The sequence below is a fragment of the Chiloscyllium plagiosum genome, unplaced genomic scaffold (assembly GCF_037043375.1).
Source record: "Chiloscyllium plagiosum isolate Xiang-an unplaced genomic scaffold, Cpla_swu_hap1 HiC_scaffold_36, whole genome shotgun sequence".
Classification (NCBI taxonomy): Eukaryota; Metazoa; Chordata; class Chondrichthyes; order Orectolobiformes; family Hemiscylliidae; genus Chiloscyllium; species Chiloscyllium plagiosum.
In genome coordinates this window covers 21,453,869-21,470,002 of record NW_028270174.1, presented here as the reverse complement: position 1 = coordinate 21,470,002, position 16,134 = coordinate 21,453,869, and the positions used below count along the sequence as shown (strand labels likewise).

At 40.4% G+C, this 16,134-nt stretch overlaps 1 protein-coding gene across 6 annotated transcripts in view; it reads left to right on the top strand.

The window, feature by feature from the left end:
• Positions 1–16,134, top strand: part of LOC122539411 (serine/threonine-protein phosphatase 2A 55 kDa regulatory subunit B gamma isoform) — a 370,044-nt gene that overhangs the window by 259,226 nt on the left and 94,684 nt on the right. For all 6 annotated transcript variants that reach the window (XR_015753322.1, XM_043674219.2, XM_043674221.2 and 3 more), the window contains one exon: positions 1,606–1,770. Coding sequence is in view for 5 of the 6 variants with exons in the window: in XM_043674219.2 (XP_043530154.1) it covers positions 1,606–1,770 (165 nt within the window). In the remaining variant the exon portion in view is untranslated. The remainder of the gene's footprint in view (positions 1–1,605; positions 1,771–16,134) is intronic.

The following is a 16,134-nucleotide window of genomic DNA, read 5'->3' as shown; positions in this document are numbered from 1 at the left end:
GTTTGTTTCCCTTGTCACAGATTCTTGTTGAACTTGCAATGCTTTCAGTAGTAAAGTCTGCAGTTAACTATAGGGGTCTCATACTGTACCCTCTTCACCTGATAAATCTCAATTAATGTTACTTCCCCTCTCTCCTACAAAGCACCCAGGTCTCATCCAAAAAACAGCGAATTGTGTAGTCATGCATTTACACACAGCCTTGTGGAGCTATTATATTGTTTAGGTGAAGCATTTTCTTCAGTTATATAAGGTTATTAGAAAAGGTAGTGAATGTGGTGTCAAGACATACAGTGGCATTTGTCACTGTTTCTATTCTGGATAAGACAGAATCCAACAAGGCAGGACTTGCACACACAATGGTAAGGTCCTGGGGAGTGTTGCTGAACAGAGGTGTCTTGGAGTGCAGGTTCATAATTCCTTGAAAGTGGAGTTACAAGTAGACAGGATAGCGAAGAAGGCATTTGGTATGTTTGCCTTTATTGGTCAATACATTGAGTAGAGGAATTGAGAGGTCATGTTGCAGGACATTGGTGAGGCCACTTTTGGAATATTGTGTGCGGTTCTGGTCTCCCTGCTATGGTAAGAATGTTGTGAAACTTAAAAGGGTTCAGTAAAGATCTACAAGGATGTTGCCAAGGTTGGAGGATTTGAGCTATAGTGAGAGGCTGAATAGGCCAGGGCTGTTTTCCCTGGTGCATCAGTGACCTTATAGAGGTTTATGAAATCATGAGGGACAGAGACTGAAAAGCTGAGTTCTTTTCCCCAGGAAGGGGAGTCCAAAGCTAGTGGGTTTAAGGTGAAAGGGGAAAGATTTAAAAGAGACCTAAATGGGCAACTATTTCGTGCATAAATTTCATGTGTGTATGGAAAGAGCTGCCATGGGAGGTGGTGAATGCTGGTACAATTACAGCATTTAAAAGGCATTTGGATGGGAATATGAATAGGAATGGTTTAGAGGGATATGGGCCAAACCCTGGGCAAATGAGACGAGATTAATTTAGAATATCTGGTCAGCATGGACGAGTTGGATGGATGGGTCTATTTCTATGCTTCTACAGATCTTTGACTCTATAATTCACATTCTGTTAAACTGTCAGTAACTTATCAAGTCAAAAATGTTCCAATTTCCAGAGGGAGATTTGACGAACAATTGCCTGACAATTTTGAAATGCTGGACCTTTTGTGAAATCTGAATATCCGAAAATAAAACACACTGGGAAATACTGCATTATGATAAAAGCCAGAATATTTAATGATAATGAAGACACGTCATATTTTTTGGGATTTTGTGGCTCATACTTTCTTTGAAAAGTCGGTAAATGCACAAAAAGATACTGAGGTAAACCAAGACTTCATCAAACTTTTATAACTTTAGTGGGTGGACATTAATAATGAAAAATGTTGCTTGTATTATTGGCCAGTCTTCTCTTGAGAATGATTAGTTCAGAACGCCCTGTTTGATGCTTACCTTGTATGGAATAGGTCAAGAACATTAGTATCACTGTTTCTGTAAAATGTGTTCTTTTATGCTCCTTTGCAAAATATTCATGTAGTATTTATCTGTTGTTGCAAATGTGTTTTTCCTTAATGAAGTCTTTAACCCAGATATTGTAGATATTAAGCCTGTAGACATGGAAGAGTTAACTGAAGTGATCACAGCTGCTGAATTCCACCCCCACCATTGTAACCTATTGGTTTACAGCAGCAGCAAAGGAACATTGCGACTCTGTGACATGAGGGCAGCGGCACTATGTGACAAACATGCCAAATGTAAGTACTCATTCTCCAATTGCAGATTTACAGTCATAGTTGAAATGTTAGAGTCACCCTGTAGCTGAATGTTGGTTGGCAATTACTTAGCTGAAATTTCCATCTGCAGTCGCTCTCCTAATGGTTCAATCGAGAGTTTGACAGCTCAGGGAGCGGGTAAGTCTGCAGTCCAGCTTTGGGAAAATTTATGTTGTCAACCAAACTGGTCTCTTGAATAACTCTTATTCATTTGGCACAACATGATCTCTGAACGTGCTGCCCAAGGTCAGCAATCTCTTCTTGTTCTCTTCTTGCATCAGCACCTCCCTTGATTTCTCTTGGTTTCACTTACCATTGAGCCAAGGAAACTTGGATGGTCCATGGAGTATGGACAATGTCAGTGTCTGTCATGGTTGAAAAGATGTATAGGTTTTGATCGTTTTCAATATCTATCTGAAGACTGGATTGAGGTAGGCAAAAGAAAATCTCAACTTAGATTATGTACTGTTTCCACCATACATTAGATTTAAAAACTTTAACCCCTTTTATATTATGCAATGGTGTTGAGCATAATGAATTCCAACACTTTCAAAATGGGCAGATTTCTGGTTCAGTATTCATATAAATGATGTATTTTCTCTCTTTTCAATCTGTGTTCTGCTATAAACATGACCATGTGGACCATTTTCTGAGCTTACATATACAGATCAGAGAATGCATAACTAAAAAGCATCAGCCAAAAATATTTTTATTCCCAAAGTTCCCAAACTGCGGAGAAAGATGCATTTTTTTCCTTGCGTGTGTGTGTGTGCGTGTGTGTGTAATTTGGATTTTTAAAAATATGGCTAAACAATTATATCTTCATGTTGCAAATGATTATTTTAGCCACCTTCATGGAATACAATATATTGAGAGCTGAATGAAACAATAATATTTAGATTATAAAGTATGGGATAGCGGAACTAGAAAATGACAATCTTCTGAGGCTTTGAATAGTGCTGTGTAAATGCAATGTTTGCTCGTTTCATGAGAGGACTATATTTTAATTACAGTACTGACAGTCCCATAAAATTCTTTGTATTGCTAAACTATAGTGCAGGGCTCTGACAATCCAGGTCAACAGTGAGATGAAAACTTACAAAAGAAAAATAAGTTTCATCTAGGAGTCAATGAGTTGGTGGCACCAAGTTTCGTTTTAAAAGCTTGCAGGTTCTAGAAGAAGGCAAAGATGAAGGGATGTGAAGAATTCAGCAATTCTTAGGGAAATAGGAAGAAAGGAGCAGAAATTTCTGCTTCACAGCCACAGATTTCGATAAGGCACAGAATCCTCTTTGATACTTCCGTCTACAGTGGCAACTCAGCCTGAATGAGTTAGAATAGATGACAATGCAACGAGATGAACTTATCAGCAACGTGCATGGAGGGAACAGTTCAGATTAAAACAACAAACCGGAATGGTTATGAACATGACTCTATTAACAACAATAATAAATAACAGCAATATCTGGGAGAGAATGAAGCCTCTGCTTCCAATTCAACAATGACAAATGGGAATATTTTCTCACTGATAACTGATTAGAAAAATGTGGAGGAGTAATGCAACTTCAGGCAGAGAGCTTTTGTCAGAACTAATAGTCTAGTATTTACTTACCATTTATATTTCAGTTTTTCAGAATGTGAGGGTCTTTTTATGGCCTTGGGGGTGTGTTTGCACCTTATCTTTGGAATGTAGGAGAGCAATCTTTCATTTCTATCTTTGAATGACTGAGTTATTGTTTTTCCTTGTTTCTGAATAGTGCTTGTGTGCTTTCCTATAGATAGGAAGCAGTTATTTGTGGGGGATTTTTCCTGATGAAGTTCCTGTTTCTAATCCAGAAACAAGGAGAATCGTTCTCCTTCTTTAATTTTTGTTTCATTGTTAATGGTTCAGCAAAATGATTCTGAAACCATTTTTACCATAAAATTAACATTTCAACTGTTCCAAATTTGTATTACAGCATTGATTTTGCAAAGACAAATAGTTTAACAATACAGTAAGCGAATCGCCAACATGTGAATCTCTCAGGCTGCAGCACTGCGTGGAATTACAATGAGATTCAACAAGCCTGACGACTTAGATGGTCATAAATACACCATCTTTTGGTACATAGGCCCCATTTGTCAGATAGAGGTATAATAAGGTCTTGTAGTCATTGATTAAAGTCCATTTTCCAGATCTGTGAGTTGGAAAATAGCCATTTAATGTAGCAGTGCTTCAGTGAGCCAGTGTAGAGTTCAATCAGCAAAACAGTGTGTACAACATGTGACTGATACTGTGTGATGACAAAACAAAAAAATAGCAGTAATGAATGACAATCTAAATATCGTTGGTACCTGTATATCTGTATCAATATGAAACACGACAGCTGACATCTAATAACAGTTTAAGTAATTGTTGATTTTATTGCTTAAATTTTTGAGCCTTTTACAATTTTCTGCTTTTAAATTGAACTTATTTCTTGTCCATTGTGATTAACCTAATTGACCTCCTGCCTGGGTAAAGAAGGAACCCGAATATTAGTGCTCATGCCGTGTGATGACACCGATCATGTTGAATCAGTGGAAATAATTCACTGAACAGTCTGAACTTCTGACATCTTGTCAAACCTAAGTAATGGGTACAGCTTTGAGGAACTGGATTGAAAGTAATTAGGCTGCAGTCAGGCTGGCACAGAGGCATTTACATGTTTGAGCTGAATAACTGATTGGCGCATTGAAAAACTGGTATAATAATGGCAACCAGTGGTCATCAGGTTTCGTTTTGTGACTTTAATTTATTGAATGCATCATCTTGTAATGCTGCTAATGTATCTCACTTCTCTTCACATTGATTTGCTTTCCTCTGGCATGGAAAGAATATACGCATGCTATTGACAGTATAATGTTTTATAATCAATTATTGCTTTGCCCTGCCTAGTTTTTTTTTTTGGGTTTTCACCAGACTGAGTCATTCCCATCAAACATCTCCACAAGTTGGGACGTGTCTCTCCCTCAGTTATTGTCGATTGTGGTCTGGATTATGTGCTGGAAACTCCTTCACGTGACTTGTAGTAAATACATAACAGTCACCTGACTGTCTCTGTTCATATTACAACAATAATAGTAGCTTGCATTCATATAATGCCGTTAACATAGTAAATTGTACCAGTACGGTAGCATTGTGAGCAAAAATTGATTTTAAAATGTGATTGGTTCAGGCTAGATCTTTTTCATCTGATAGGAATTACCTTGAATGGAGTTGTCAGAGGGCTTGTTAGTGTATAGCCCAAAGAGGAAGTGCAGAGAACCAGCAAAACGTACTTGAACCGAGAGAGAACTATTTTGGGTTTGTTGTAATATTAAACTTTTCAGATCAGACAGACAGTACACCTCTAAGACTGTTTCATGATCTCAAGCTCTTGACTTAAACTTGAATAAGGATAATTATAAGGTTAAAAATCGCAAAACATTAGGTTATAGTCCAACAGCTAGCTGCCTGATGAAGGAGTAGTGCTGAGAAAACTTGTACTTCCAAATAAACCTGTTGGACTATAACCTGGTGTCATGTGATTTTTAACTTTGTCTACCCCAGTCTAATACCAGCATTCCACATCCTGGCAATTATGAGGGTATTAAAGCAAAGCTAAAAAACGTGAACTGGTAAATTAGTTTAAAGGATAAAGCAATAGATTTTTAAAGGGACATTTCAGAACACACAGAATAGATACATTCAAGTGAGAGAAAAATTCCAAACAAGGATCTATTATCCATAGTTAATAAAAAGAAAAAAAAGAGTTTTAAACTCAAAGAAAAGCTATAAATTTGTGAAAAGCTGGGAGTTTGGTCAAAAGAATTGGGCAGAATATGTTTTAAAAAGCAAAGAATGAATATAGGATTAAGAACTTTCAAGTATGAAACAAAATTCACTAATAGAGTAAGAGTTTCAACAGCTATTTAAAGAAGAACGCCATTAACAAAGTGAGTGTTGGGCCTGTTAAAAAAAAACTTACTCTGAGGAATTAATGGAAAATAAAGAAATGGCAGATGAATTGAACTGGTCTTTTTTATTTGTTTTCCACTATAGAGGATAAAATATGATCCCATAAGTAGCTGTCAATCAGGAATTGGCAAGTGGGAGAATCTCAAGAAAATTACAATTACCAGAGAAGTAGTCCACAGTAAAGTTGGATCCGCGGATTGACAAGTCCCACGTCTTGATGGTTTTCATCCTTGGATCTTAAAAGAAGTGGCTAGTGAGATAGTTGATGCATCAGTTTGACTTTTCAAAACTTCCTTGGAAGATCACGGTGACTTGGCTGGAAGATCACGGTGGCTCAGTGGTTAGCATTGCTGTCTCACAGCAGCAGAGTCCCAAGTTCGATTCCAGCCTCGGATGACTGTCTGTGTGGAGTTTACATATTCTCCCCACGTCTGCGTGGGTTTTCTCCGGGTGGCCATGCTAAATTGTCTGTAGTGTTAGGTGAAAGAGTAAATGTAGGGGAATGGGTCTGGGTGGGTTGCGCTTCGGCGGGTCAGTGTGGACTTGTTGGGCTGAAGGGCCTGTTTCCATGCTGTAAGTAATCTTAAAAAAAAAAAACGTCCTGCCTGATTTGCCTTTCCAAAATGTAGCACCTCACATTTATCTATATTAAACTCTCTCTGTCACTCCTCGGCCCATTGGCCTATCTGATCAAGTACCTGTTGTACTCTAAGGTAACCTCCTTCGTTGTCCACTATACCTCCAGTTTTGGTGTCATCTGCAAACTTACTATTGATACCCAAGATGGACAATGTGAAAAATTATGGCTATAAGAGTTGCTCGTTTTATTTTGAGTTTATTTCAGTGCTGGAGCTGATTTCCTCAAATTAGAGCAGTAATTACTATTTTATAAGCTGTTGTGTTGTTTTGGAATCCTAGCAAAAAAAAGGATCAAAATAATGGCACTTTAAAAAGGAGAGAGAAAAAGCAATTCACTTACTGCGTGGTAAGTGAAACAAACCGAAGTAAACCCGCACAGCTGACTGACCCTGCAGTTTTTTTGTGTCTTACGGTCTTTGGGTCTTATAGTTAATTCCATGATAGCCAATGTAAAGTGACTTGCCAATATTTTCTGACAGCTATGTTAAATCTCCTTGAGGCAACCATTAACCTTCATTGGCAGTTCTGTTTGGATGACAGATCTGCACAATTCCTACCCCTCACACACACACACACACACACACACACACACACACACACACACACATATATATATGTAACTACATGTGCACGGTGCACTGTTGGAAAGGAGGGAGAAATGGTTTAAGAGCATGATCAATCAACATGCAGATAGTTATCTCAACTTGAACAAGGAGAACGCATAAACATTTGAGGTTGGCATATGAACACATGGGTTCATGGAAAGGTCAACTAAGAGAAAGTGAGGACTGCAGATGCTGGAGACCAGAGTTGAAAAGTGTGGTGCTGGAAAAGCGTAGCAGGCCAGGCAGCATCCGAGGAGCAGGAGAATCGATGTTCGGGCATAAGCCCTACTTCAGGAATGAGGCTGGTGTGCCAAGTGGGCTGAGATAAAAGATGGGGAGGGGGTGGGGGGAATTTGGGGGAGGGGTGCTGGGAATACGAGAGATGGCAGGAGGTGAAGGTGAGGGTGATAGGCCGGAGAGGGGGTGGGGGCAGAGAGGTCGGGAAGAAAATTGTAGTTCAAGAGAGCGGTGCTGAATCCGGGGGTTGGAACTAAACCCCCAGGATTCAGCACCACCCTCTTGACCTGCAATCTTCTTCCCGACCTCTCCACCCCCACCCCCTCTCCAGCCTATCACCCTCACCCTCACCTCCTTCCACCTATCATATTCCCAGCGCTCCCCCCCCCCCCCCCCCCCAACTTTTATCTCAGCCCGCTTGGCACACCAGCCTCATTCCTGAAGAAGGGCTTATGCCCGAACGTCGATTCTCCTGCTCCTCGGATGCTGCCTGGCCTGCTGCGCTTTTCCAGCGCCACACTTTTCAATTCATGGAAAGATGCTTGTTGCAATGTGCAATGGTCAAGTTCTGCGAAGAAATAGGCAACATGCCCAAACTTTTACATCATCAACCACCTCACACAGGAGGATGAGGCTATTAAGCCAGACAGTAACCATACTTTTACAACGAATGTCAGATATCCATCCAAGCCCACAGACAGCACACCACAGTGTGCTCCCTAGCCAAGTTGTGCTACGTTTATAAGGACTAGATCTAGTCATGTCCAGTAACACATCATCCAACCCTGTGGAGATAATATATGCATACAAATGATTGTCCATTCTATGAAAAAGGGTCCCCTACACCGGGGAAAAAGGTTGTGTTATTGCATGGTTCCAAATGAGACAGGCCCTGTACCTTGAAGATAGTTACATTACATCACAAGATGTTCTGGTGTAATGTTATTGAATTTACCTCCAGTCATACTCTTCTTGCAATGGATTCAGTGTAGTGTGTTCAGTTAGTCAGTTCTGTACATGTGATATACAGTAACATTAGTGAACATAGAACTCAAGGCTGTGAAATAATAGAAACATAAATAGTTAGGTTGCTGATAAACTTCAAAACTCTTCCCCAAATGGAACCCAGTTATGTGGTATGTGCTATGTGAGCTAACATATGGGGCAGCACTCCAAACATATCATATTTATCATGGTGTTCAATCCAACAAACTACATGAAAACTAAATTTTAATTTTTCTGTTTATTGGACAAAGTAGATTTACTTCTCTGTGTGTCCATTTTTATTTGAAGTAGCAAGCCACAAGTTTAGTTCAGCTATTTCTGGTACAGACCAGACACAAACCACTCAATTGTGGCCCTTCAGTAAGATACCGTTCAAGGTGTTGAATGCATGCTATTGTCCTAATGGCCATATTTCAGCTGATGGACCCCAATTAACCCCAACAGGAAAATAACAAATAAAATTGTTTCACTTTGGTTTAATTACAGATGAGAAGTAATGCAAAACTTGATTTATTTATTCTCAGTCAGTTTGGTAATGTAAAACATCATTTCATATTTAAATGATGTCAGATATCAAAGACAAATTCAATCATTGTTAGAACATATTGAAGTTCAAAGTTGCATAAAATCGCATTCCCTAATCAGGTAGGACATGAACGCTGTGGAAATAGTCTTGTAATTAAGATTTTTTTAAAAATCATTGTGAATGGTCAGAATTGAATAATTGGAATTTACAGGATGTAATTTTGCTTCTGAACACAAACAGAACACAGATTATTGATATCCAAATTATCATAGGTGCAAAGAAAAGTCAAATGTTTCACAGTCCTGTTTTAGAAGCCATTTAAAACAATATACAATAGTCTACAAGACCAGGAATTTAAGATAATGCTACAAGGGAGGAATGGGCAAATGAGTTGAGGCAATTTGGTGTTTGTAATCTTGGAATTAAGAAACAACAAAGGCACCATTCTCTGTTCCTCTATTATTCAGATGCTTTCATTCCTACAAAATCCAGTGCATGAGCCATCAATGTCAAATTTACTAATTGGAGCAGCCTATCAGAATTTAAAAGCTGGATGGAATTCAAGTGTGTTCCTTTTTACGCAGAGACCTGTGTCTGAATCCCAGTTTGACTGAGGGACTATAGTTCTGTTGACTGAGCTGTATGATCTCCGTAGTTTCGATCCTGTTTCTAATAGCAGATAAATACCTTCCATTTGATAAATTGGCACTCTCTCACGGAGAATTTACCAGAATAGCTATTTGTGAGAAATAGAGCATGGTTCATGCTGTTGCAGACAAAGGATGCTTTGCCAAGCTGAGATTTTAAGCTTTGTGTTGGAGACATTTTACAGGAAATTTCATGCTGTTTCTGTTCTGTTTTCACAACAGTTCCAATGCCAACAATAGAATGCAGAAGAGGAAAAGTGTTTTACTATTAACTAGACAGCAGGAGATTTCTTCAACAAGTGCAAAAATGATGAACATTACCATCAGGTTATAGTCTAGCTTTCAATTTAATGAATTGTCTAAAAATCTGCCTGCCATCCATGTTGCTGACCTATAACAAAGAAAAAAATCAGAAACATAATGAAGATCCCAAGTTGTAAACTTGCTTTCTAAGTACTTTTAAACTTGCTGGTGAGAGATAAATTTCCTCTGGTGGAATATGGACTCAATCTGCAATAGAAAATCAGCAATAAAATTAAATTTGAAGCAAGGGAAGTTAAATAAAGTAATCAATGTACTAATGTTTTGGAGCATTTTGATTAATGCTAACTAATTTTTGTTAGTTTTAATGTTAATATGAAACTGATTGACATTACTTGACATTTATAACCTTCTGTGCTTTTTGTACGAGATGCTTTTAAAGTTTTCCTGTTTTGCAGAGTGTTGTGCATTTTCTGTAATTTTGAAAATACTCTCTACCCGCTTTGAAACAAATGATTAATCAGGAAGGAAATGAAGGGTTTATGCCCAAAACGTCGATTTTCCTGCTCCTCGGATGCTGCCTGACCTGCTGCGCTTTCCCAGCAACACCCTCTGGACTCTGATTTCCAACATCTACAGTCCTCACTTTCTCCGAGCGGAGAGATTGCCCGCTGATTCCTATTCATTCCAGTTTTGCTCGGGCTCATTGATGCCACACACAGTCAAATGCTGCCTTGATGCCAAGGACTGTCACACTTCTGTCACCTCTTGAACTCAACTCTTTTGTCCATGTTTGAACTAAGGCTGTAATGAGGTCAGGAGCTGAGTGACCCTGGCAGAACCCAAATTGGACATAACTGACCAGGTTATTGTTAAGCTTGATAACACTGTTGATTGCACCATCTATCACTTAACGGTGATCCAGTGTAGACTAATGGATTGCTAATTGGCCAGGTTGAATTTGCCCTACTTTTGTAAATTCCCTCTTACATCTTCAACTTCACATTCCTGTCCAAATCCTTGCATGTGTTTTCACTTCCCAAATCCATCAGTCTCTGCAACATGATTTTAAATCCTCTCCAGTCATGATTCTGCTTGGGGTGGCATGGTGGCTCCGTGGTTAGCACTGCTGTCTCACAGCGCCAGGGACCCAGGTTCGATTCCAGCCTCAAGGTGACTGCCTGTGAGGAGTTTGTACATTTTCCTCTGTGTGGGCTTCCTGTGGATGCTCCGGTTTCATCCCACAATCCAAAGATGTGCAGGTTAGGTGAATTTGCCATGCTAAATTGTCCATAGCACTAGGTGCTTACAGAGGGAAATGGGTCTGGGTGGGTTATTCTTCGGAGGGTCGGTGTGGACTTGTTGAACCGAAGGGCCTGTTTCCACACTGTAGGGAATCTAATCTTAAAAATAGCTTTCATCAAAATCACAAGTGGTATCCCACATGACTGATATAGGTATATTGTCTCTCCCAAGCTGTCGCAAACTGGTCACAGCTATTTATACCACAGTATCTGCTCCTAATTCATATGGTCACAGCAAGACAGAGGAGAGATTTTTATCAGGCAGTGGGATCGAAGGTTATCTCGATTAGATGGGAATGTGGAATTCGAAATACAAACCGATCACCCATGATGTTATTGAATAGCAGATTAGGCTTGAGGAGCTGAATGGCCAACTCCTGTTCCTTATTTGTATGTTCATCTCCCTCCCGAAACCTTTCCTCTTTTGTCCTGCAATGGCATCTTTTGCTGTCCAAACATTTAGTTCTCAAGTGTGCAAATGATCTGTCCTGATTACTTCCTCCATGTTAATTCACATTTCAAAAATGTGCAGTGAGGCTAGTGGAAAATCGATCAGTGTCTATCCATTTCTTGTTGGTTGCTAGGTACCTAGTTTCCTACTACAGTCGGAGGTCAGTTTATTGCAGTTGATATCCTGCTCTGTACTATTCTATCTTTGTTTTTTTTTAATTCATAGCACCACTAATGCGATATCTGTGTAACCTGATTATAATGATAAATTTCAGTTTGTGCTTTATAAATAAGGGTTAATATGTTTCTGAATATTCACTGTGGGTTTTGTTTTATTCATTTGTGGTACTTGGGTGTTGCTGGCTGGCCAACATTGATAACACGTCGCTATTTGCCCTTTAGAAGATGGTGGTGAGCTGCCTTCTTGAATCACTTGCTGTGGGTTGACCCACAATGTCCGGAGGGAGGGAATTCCAGGATTTTGACCCAACGATTGTGAAGTAACAGTGGTATGTTTCCAAGTCAGGGCGGCGAGTGGCGTGGAGGGCAACTTGCAGGTGGTCCCTTGTACCTGCTACCCTTGGCCTTCTAGATTGAAATGGTCGTGGGTTTGGAAGGTGCTGTCTAAGGATCTTTGGTGAATTTCTGCAGTGCATCTTGTAGATAGTACACGCTGCTGCTACTGAGTGACGGTAGTGGAGGGATTGAATGGAGGGTCAATGATTTGCAAGGCCAGTGAAATTGGGGGAGTTACATAGACCCTATCCAGTCATGTCCTGTCACCGTCCCATCTCCAGGGCAATTTACTAGAGGTGGGACCAGCTTCCTACTGCATGAGCAGCTGATCAGAATAATTAAAGCCCCAGTTATAGGCTGTTTTTATGGTGCAGTAGGTATTTTGCCTCAGTGGCATGACAACCTCTTCCCACCAACTCAATGGAGGAAGCCTCCCTGAGAGAGCCTGTGGCTGGAGGCTTGGTGACTGAAAGGAGGTGCTGCGGGTAAGAGAAAACATCACTGTGGCTCCAACAATCTCCCTCACCCCCCAACTGTCGGCTCCTCAGATTTATTTAGCCCTTGAGCAGCTTGGTCTCCGATCTGCCTCTGGGTGGCGGGCTGAGGCTCCAGAACTTTCAGTCCTAGGGATGCTCATTCATGGGATGAGGAGGTCACTGGCTAGACCAGCATTTATTTACCATTCTTAATTGTTAAGTGTCAACCACATTGCAGTGGGTCTGGAGTCACGTGGCATCCGACTAGGTAATGGTCGCAAATTTCCTTCCTTAAAGGGCGTTAGTGAACTAGATGGCTCTTTCTTACAATTAACAATGGATTCATGGCCATCATTAGACTCTTAATTCCAGATATTATTGAATTTAATCTGGAACTAAGAATCACATGATCCCTTTGGGATCATTGATTGGATAGAAGGCTCGCTCCCAGCCAGTTAGGAAGCTGCCTATGATAAAGTCACCAAGCAGGTCCCATGGCCAGCAAATGTGGGCTTGGGATCGGCTTTTTGCACCAACCTTAAAATCTGGACATTAAAATTCAGCCCATAATTGTGAGGGGAGACTGTTAATGACCCCAGCTCCAAGAAGATGATAACCCCCCTTAGAAAATTAAGCTGAGCAAAAAGTGCTTCGTATCGGTGAAAATACTGATGACTGCATTAAGCAACACCCACATGATGATTTTCATATGGATTTGTGGATCAAATAGCTTAGAATCTCAGTGGAATATGGTCAGGTCTCTGCAATAATGCCTGTCATATCAGTTTAACTAGTTACTAACATGCAAAGATGAGTAGGAGATCAAAGTGTACAGAGAACTATGAAACTTTGTAGAGGAACATAGATACTTTGAGTAGGCAAAGGTCTGGCAGCTGGAATACTATGTTAATAAATGTGAAGTCATCCATTAGGTAGGAGTAACAGTAAAAATATCTATTACTTGAGCGGTAAATGTTGCAGCATGCTGCTATGCAGAAGGACCTGGGTGTCGTTGTGCATGAATCACAGAAGGTTGGGCTGCAGGTAAGACAGATAATTAGGAAGGCAAATGGAATTTTGTCCTTCATTGCTAAAGGGATTGAGTTTAAAAACAGGGAGGTTATGTTGCAGCTATACAGGGTGCTGGTGGAGTACTGCGGCAGTTTTGGTCTCCTTACTTGAGAAAGGTGGTACTGGCCCTAGAGTGTGTGCAGAGGAGGTTCACCAGGTTGGTTCCGGAGTTGAGAGGGTTGGTTTATGAGGAGAGACTGAGTCGACTGGGATTATATTCATTGGAATTCAGAGGAATGGGCGGGAGTCTTACAGAAACATAAAATTATGAAGGGGATAGATGAGATGAAGTAGGGAGGATGTTTCCATTGGCGGGTGAAACTAGGACAAGAGGGCATAGCCTCAAAATTAGGGGGACCAGATTTAGGACTAATTTGAGAAGGAATTTCTTCATCCAGAGAGTTGTAAATTTATGGAATTCCCTGCTCAGTGAAGTAGTTGACGCTAATTCACTAAATATGTTTAAAGTGAAGAGAGATTTTATTTCTTGATAAAGGAGTTAAAGGTTATGGTGAGAGAGCAGGTCAGTGGAGCTGAGGCCACGAAAAGATCTTATTGAATGGTGGAGCGGACTTGAAGGGCCAGATGGCCTACTCCTGTTCCGAGTTCTTATGAACTTGTTCATTACAAGGTCCTCTTCCAGTCTGACCATTAAATTGTTTTCCTCTATGACACAAAACTAAGCGGGTCCTGAAAGTCCCTGCACTTCGAAGATGGTGGCAATGAACTTACCCCATGGCAAGGTTCAGACTTGTTTTGACTGCACATAAGAGAAAAAACTGCAACAGGGGATCTGGGTCTGGGTGCTAATGGAAGTTGACCCAGGTGAAATTGCATTTTCATGCTAAATATCCGATATTCCACCATCTGACCTTTGACAATTGGTGGTTTTTGTCCACAGTAGCGCAGTGCTTTTTTTGTTGCACTTCTGTTAAAATGATTGAAGTGATTTGTTTCCAAAATCAAGAGCTCAGACTACATGTGGCTGGAGTTTTGCTATATTTTGATGGGTTTGTAATCATGATATTTTCATAACCTTCTGCTGGGCCATCACTTCACTGTTTAGATTTTTCCCCTCCAAAGGGGTCAAAGTGCAGTATATTCTCCCCCCTTATTCTCAGTTACATCCTTTAGAACCCTCTCTGATGGAGTCACCAAGTTAGGACAGACGAGAAGGGACTTTTTGTCTGTAAGAGTAGTGAATCTGTGGAATTCTCTACCACAGAAGGCTGATGAGGCTGGGTTGTGAAGTACATTAAAGGCTGCGAGAGACAGAATTTTAATCAGTAAGGGAATCAAGGGTAATGGGGGAAAGGCAGGAAAATGAAGTTGAGGATTAGCAGATTGTTGAATGGCCGAGTGGACTCCATTTTTGAACAACCTACTTCTACTCCTATGCCTTATGGTCTTATGAAGACTTAGCTGCAAAAGATATGTAGCTCAGGACATGGAGAAAAGGAATCGTGTTTAACTGTAAAAAAACATCCAATTTTATACGCTTTAACAATGAAATACAACAGAAAAGCAATATTAAACCCCTAAAAATCACTACTTAGGATGTTTTATCCAGTTTTTGAGTGCCTTGCTTTACAAAAGAAGACAAGGCAATGGACTGGGTACAGGAGAGAGAACTCAAAATAGTGCCAGTAATGAAAAGCTGTACTGACTGAGAAAGTGGTTCAAGAAGGAAGCTTACCACCATTTTCTCAGCTAAGTTTTGTTTTGTGACCAACTAGGTTTCTCAGTTTTATGAATGTAAATGTATGTTTTTTTCAAAGCAGGTCAGAAAGTCGTTGGAACAGTGAGTGAAAGACAACACTTAAAAGAAGCATGATGTTGCTTCCCTTAACCCTGCATGTTGCACCCTTTCAAATAACCATCACCATCTCATTCTTTTTCCTATGCCTCGAATAATCCTGCCTCCACAAATCTGAGGCAGTATATTCCAGCCCCTAATCACTTGTGTGAATTTTCTCTCACTCACACGCTCGCTCGCTCGCTCGCTCTCTCTCTCTCTCTCTCTCTCTCTCTCTCTCTCTCTCTCTCTCTCTCTCTCTCTCTCTCTCTGTTTCTCTCTCTCTCTCTCTTTTTTTCTCTCTCTCTCTCTCTTTTTTCTCTCTCTCTCTCTCACTCTCACGCTCTTTCTCACACACACACACACACACACTACCATTCCTTCAAAAACCTAGCAAACTTATTGTGTCAGATAATTTCTTCCTGTTGTCTGATCCAAAACCATAGTTAAAGTTATCATAGTCTTAACAAATCAGAGGGCTGCATTTCCAAAGAGAGAGGACTTGCTGTGGCTTAATTTGAGGGTCACCATATATAGAACTTTTTACGTTACAGCGTAGTACAGGCCCTTTGGCTCTCAATGTTGCGCCGACCTGTGAAATTAATCAGATGTCCCTCTTAAACTATATCGTTCCATTATTATCCATATGTATGTCCCATGCCCATTTAAATGCCTTAATGTCGGCGAGTCTATTATTGTTGCAGGCAGGCCGTTCCACGCCCCTACTACTCTGAATAAAGAAACTACACCTGATACCTGTCCTAAATCTATCACCCCTCAATTTAAAGTTACATCCCCTTGTGTTAGCCTTCACCGTCCGAGGAAAAAGGCTCTC